Source organism: Leptonychotes weddellii, chromosome 13, assembly GCF_054177405.1.
Source record: "Leptonychotes weddellii isolate Sample4059 chromosome 13, ASM5417740v2, whole genome shotgun sequence".
NCBI classification, from domain to species: Eukaryota; Metazoa; Chordata; class Mammalia; order Carnivora; family Phocidae; genus Leptonychotes; species Leptonychotes weddellii.
The window spans coordinates 45,613,834-45,619,833 of record NC_138381.1 but is presented as its reverse complement, the minus strand read 5'-3'; the positions used below and the strand labels follow the sequence as shown (position 1 = coordinate 45,619,833).

At 35.2% G+C, this 6,000-nt stretch overlaps 1 protein-coding gene across 1 annotated transcript in view; it reads right to left on the bottom strand.

Annotated features, from left to right (window-relative positions):
- ROCK1 (Rho associated coiled-coil containing protein kinase 1) overlaps positions 1-6,000 on the bottom strand; it is a 127,575-nt gene that overhangs the window by 36,628 nt on the left and 84,947 nt on the right. The window contains exons 14-16 of the mRNA XM_081802543.1: positions 2,625-2,760; positions 1,385-1,476; positions 1,036-1,282 (exon numbers count right to left, since the gene is read on the bottom strand). Of these exons, the coding sequence (XP_081658669.1) occupies positions 1,036-1,282; positions 1,385-1,476; positions 2,625-2,760 (475 nt within the window). The remainder of the gene's footprint in view (positions 1-1,035; positions 1,283-1,384; positions 1,477-2,624; positions 2,761-6,000) is intronic.

Here is a 6,000-nt window from a genome sequence, read left to right as displayed (position 1 = left end):
CCCCTGGCAACGACCAGTTTGTTCTCTGTATTTAAGTGCCAATTTTTTGTCTGTCTCTTTTTTGTTTCTTCTTTTGTTTCTTAAATTCCACATATGAGTGAAATCATATGGTATTTGTCTTTCTCTGACCGACTTATTTCAATTAGCATTATACCCTCTAGGTCTATTCATCTTGTCACGGATGGCCAAGATCTCATTCTTTTTCATGGCTGAGTAATTATTCCATTGTGTGTGTATATATATACACACACCACATCCTCTTTATCCATTCATCTATGGAGGGACACTTGGGTTACTTCCGTATCTTGGCTATTGTAAATGTTGCAATAAACACAGGGGCACATATATCTTTTTCAAATTAGTGTTTTTGTATTCTATGGGTAAATACCAAGTAGTAGAATTACTGGATCATATAATAATTCTATTTTTTTCTTTTTTTTTTTTTTAAGATTTATTTTAGAAAGAGAGAGCAAGCATGGGGGAGAGGGAGAGGAAGGGGCAGAGGGAGCCGGAGAGAGAGAATCCCCAGCAGACTAAGCCACCCAGGTGCCCCTAGTAATTCTATTTTTAATTTTTTGAGGAACTTCCACACTGTCTTCCACAGTGTCTGCACCAATTTGCATTCCCACCAAAGGTGGGAGAGGCGCAGGAGGGATCCTTTTTCTCTCCACATCTAAAAAAGAAGAAAATTCTGATACATGTTACGACATGGGTGAATCTTGAAGATATTACGCTAAGGGAAAAAAACAGAGATACAAAATAATAAATATTGTATGACTCCTCTTTTATGAGACAGTAAAATTAATAGAGTAGGATGGTGGTTACCAGGGGCTGAAAGGAGGGAGAATGGGGAGTTATTATTTAATGGGTATAGAGTTTTAGTTTGGGATGATAAAAAGGTTCTGAAGATGGATAGTAGCGATGGTTGCACACAAATGTGATTGGACTTTATGCCACTGAACTGCACACTTAAAAATGGCTAAAAGAGTAAATTTTATGTTATGTATATTTTACCACAGTAAGAAAAAATATTACCTTGAAGGTCTCCAATCATCTCAGAATCATGACCTCTGTCTCTTCGTTCAGCTTCTAATACAGCTTGCAGCTGGTAATAGTCCTTGTCCGTCTGTGTCTTGGAATTCTCTAAAATTCTATTTCTCTCCTGCAATTCTCTGTTTAGGGACTCTAGCTGACTAACTGACTTACTCATCTCTGTGTGACTCTTCCTTAATCTTACGGCTGTGTCTGATTCTGTTCTAAGTAAGTCATTGGCTTCTTCTAGCTATTAAAGAAAAAAGAGAGAGCAAGAAAATAGGTTTTTGACCAAAATACCAACTTATTTTAATTAATTATAATAAAAAAAAATCTTATTCCAAAAACTCACCTGCTTTTGTAATTGTGCCAGCTTCTCATTAGCAAGCTGTGAATTTTGACTTACTTTCTTTAAGTCTTCCAACTGATCCTTTAATGTAGAAACTAGAAAATGAAGGGGGAAAAAATGTAGAAATTAGAAAGTTATCATAGAGGAAACATATAAATCCCTTTAAAAAAACGAAATTTAGTCTTAGGCCACAGTCAGCTATATTAGGTCCACTCCCAAAGTCAAATTTCATCATGGAAGTACTTATATTTAAATTCAACAGTAGAGAATGTAACAGATTTGTTTCCAATATTTGTTGTAATATTTCAAATTTTTATATTCCCTTAATAAGGTCAATCTATTAGTGAAACATTATAAACCCAGTTTTATTAGTATTATTTATTTTTTTGAATAGCACAAATCTTTGAAAAGTTCAATATCTGAAAAAATGGGTCAAAATTCAAAAGGTACCAAATGGGTCTGTGGTGTAGAATCTGCCTTCCTCCCTCCATGGTCTCAGTCCCTCTACCTCTCCTCCCCAAGAAACAACTACTACTTAATTCTTACATATTCTTCCTAAGACAGTGTCTATATCTATACCCTAAAACATAAAAACACAAACATTAATAAGTTTTCACATGCATTTCTATACACACATACACATATTTAAGCATGTCTAGATAAGCACTCGTTTTAAACAATCTGTACTGTTTTTTTCACTTAAAGATACATCTTAGACATAATGCTATAAATATCTTGTTTATGTATCAGTGTGCATGTGCACAAGTGCATACATAAAATAAATTCCTAGAAATGAAATCACTGGATCAAAGGGTATAGAAAACTATTTTAAATGTATTTCTAACACTAATATGAAAACACATGAAATTTTAGTTAATAGTTCTCAAATGGCTGCTTGTTAGATAGAAGTGCCTAGAGAGCTTATAAAAAATACCAAGGCCCAGGCCACATGTCCAGATCAATTAAATTAGAATTGCCGGAGCTTAGGCATCAGGAGTCTTTAAAGCTTCCCAAGAGACTCCAAGATGCATACAAGGATGAAAATCACTCTTCTAGTGTGATTTCTACTGACTTTAATATGTTATACATTTATCTTGGGACATGGGTAATTAGTTCAGAGGTGCCTTAGGATTGTGGCTTCAAAAATGTATCATAGGCCATAAATTTAAGACAACCTCATGACAAAGACCTTCAAGGACAGTGTTAGAAATTCCAGTGCTTTTCAAAAATTGTAACAATTCACCTTCATTTTCTACATTCCTCCTCTTCTCATTTTCCTGTTCTGCTTTTCTCTGGTACTCATTAATTCTATGCTGTAGCAACATTTTCTCCTTCTCAATCTGAGACACTGTAGATTCTAGGTTTCTTCTTTGATTCCCCTGAAAACATTAGGATACAAGTGACCATTGCAAATTAAACTCTTCATTTATTTAGAGGAATACTGTGTACTTTAAGAATAAAACACACAAAGACTTAAGATGGATTTTTTTTGTTTCAAAATCAGACAGTACCTGCTAACGACAACTTTCTAAGAATAGAATTAGCTAGCCTTATAAGAAGATAGAATCCCCCTATTCAAACCAGATATGGAAATTTTTGATTTTTAAATCCATGAATATAAAAAACCTTACAAATCTTATCAGAGAGCTGCTTTATTAGTTTAAGATGACCAGATTACATTATATTACCAATATTTTGGTTGATTTACAATCCTAAAGATATAAATATGAAAGATAATACTTACACATTTGATAACTAAATGGTGTAGAGCTCAAATGGTACCAAATGCTAGTGTGTGCAGTAAGTTCATTAGTCTCCGTGTGTCTCCCTTAATCCTCTTCCTGTCTCAACAACAACTTACCTTTTTAAAATGTTCTATGTATCTACCTACCAATGCATATTAAAAAGTAATGAAGGAAATACTTATTTTAGAACATGAAACCACATGAGAGGGGAGAGCTAAAGAAAAAAATACCCAACCCTCACAACTTAAAAATTTATATTGTTTCTGAGTTACCACTTCTAGCATATTTTGCTTTTGATGCTTCATTTTTATCTTTAAGATTCCACACTGGGAAAACCTCCTTTTACTGCGTTTTTCTGGACTTTCCCATCATCAAGCAAAACTCATGTTTTAAGTAAAATGCTGTTAGATTTAGTAAAATTTGCGGAGATCATCCAAGGTCTTCCCAATTCTAAGATTTTATCATCTAACTTTTTTTTCATTTTTAAATTTTGAAATAATTACACATTTCAGGAGGTTGCAAAGATAGTACTAAGAGGTTTCATGTACTCTTCCACTCTGTTTCCCCTAACAGATACATTTTATGTAACAACAGTACAGTAACAAAATGGAGGGGTTTAAAGTGTGTGTAGTTCTATGTTATTTCAGCTCATGTACAGATTCACGTAACCATCACCACCAGTCAAGATACAGAACTGTTTTATCAGCACAACCAACTCCTTCCAGCCAGCCACTACTTAGAGCTGCACACATCACCCTTCTCCCACCAGCCATATCCCCGGCCTCCATCTGTATAATTTTGTCATTTTTTTGAGAATGTTATATTAATGGAATCATACAGTATGGACCTTTTGGGACCGGCTTTTTACATTCAATATAACGCCCATGAGATCCATCCAAGTTGTGTTTTACCAATAGTTCATGCCTTTTTGTTGCTGCCTAGTACTCCAATGTATAGATATATCAAAGTTGGTTCAACCATTCAGCTATGGTAGGACATTTTGATTATTTCTAGTTTTTGGCTATTACAAATAAGGCTACTATGAACAGTAGTATACAGGTTTTTTGAGGATATGAGTTTTCATTTTTTCTGGGATAAATGCCCAATAGTGCAATTGCTGGGTCGCCTGGTAGTTGCATGTTTAGTATTTTAGGAAACTGCCAAAATATTTTCCAGATTGGCTGTACAATTTTACATTCCCGTCTATAATGTATGAGGGAACCAGTTTCCCTATATTCTTGCCAGTTTTGGTACTGTGCTATTTTTTATTCTACTTGCTCTAATGATTATAAAATGATATCTCATAGTGGTTTTATTTGCATTTCCCTCATGGTTAATGATGTTGAGCATCTTTTCATGTGCTTTTTATCCACTCTGTCTTCTGCCAATTTTCAAATGGGATTATTTGTTTATTTACTGTCGAGCTTTAGAGTTCTTTAAATAGTCTAAATAGATTCCTTTGTGAGATACGTAGTTTGCAAATTTTTTTTTCCAATCTATATCTTGTCATTTCATCTTCTTATCATGGTCTTTCACAGAACAAATACTGTTAATTCTGATGAAGTCCAATTTGTTGAATTATTTTCCTTATGTGGATGTTTGTGGTGTCATGTCTAAGAACTTTTCACCAAGCTGTAAGTCTGAAGGATTTTTCACTTATTTTTTTCCTAAAAGTTTTGTTTTTATGTCCACCTTTAAATATATGACCCATCTTGAGTTAATTTTTACATAAAATGTGAGACTTGAGGTTCATATCTTGATCTATGAATATCTAATTACTCCAAGCACCACTTGTTAAAAATTGCTTTTGCACCTTTGTAAAAAATCAGTAGGCTGGGGCGCCTGGGTGGCTCAGGTGGTTAGGCAACTGCCTTAGGCTCAGGTCATGATCCTGGAGTCCCTGGATCGAGTCCCGCATCGGGCTCTCTGCTCAGCAGGGAGTCTGCTTCTCCCTCTGACCCTCCCCCCTCTCATGTGCTCTCTCTCATTCTCTCTCTCTCAAATAAATAAATAAAATCTTTAAAAAAAAAAAATCAGTAGGCTGTAAATGAGGGATACCAATCTGTGGTTTTCTTTGTAGTACTCTCTTGGTGAGATCTGGTTATCTGGGTAATTCTAGTTTCATAAAACTCACTGGGGAGTGTTCCCTTCTTTTATATATCCTGGAACAGATAGTGTAGAAATGGTATTAATTCTCCTTAAAACATCTGGTCAAACTCTCTAATAACACCACCTGGTTCTGGAGATTAGTTTTGGGGAAACTTTTTTATTTTTATTTTTTTTAAAGACTTATTTGAGAGAGAGAGAGAAAGAGCGTGCACGCGTGCGACCTGGTAGGGGAAGAGGCAGAAGGAGAGAAGGGAGTCAAGCAGACTCCCCATTGAGCATGGAACCCCACGTGAAGCTCAATCCCACAACCCATGAGTTTACGACATAAGCCAAAACCAAGAGTTGGCTGCTTAACCACTGAGCCACCCAGGCACCCCTACTTTTTGGGAAACTTTTAAATTATGAATTCACTTCAATAGTTATATAGGGCTATTCAAATAATCTATTTCACATTGTCTGAGTTGTGGTAGTTTGTACTTTTGGAGGAACTAGTCCATTTTACCTAAATTTTACACTTACATGTTTAGGATTGTTTGTAGTATTCCTTTATAATCCTTTTGATTATCTGTAGGGACTCTAGTGATATGCCTGCCCTGTTTTAGTCCTGATACTGATCATTTATGTCCCCCCCTTTTTTTTTATCAATCTTGCTGGAGGTCTGTCAATTTTCCAAACAGCTGGCTTTTTGTTTTCATTGATTTTCTGTATTGTTTTTATTTTCAATTCCACTGATCTCTGCTCTTATCTTTATTTCCCCTTCCTTCT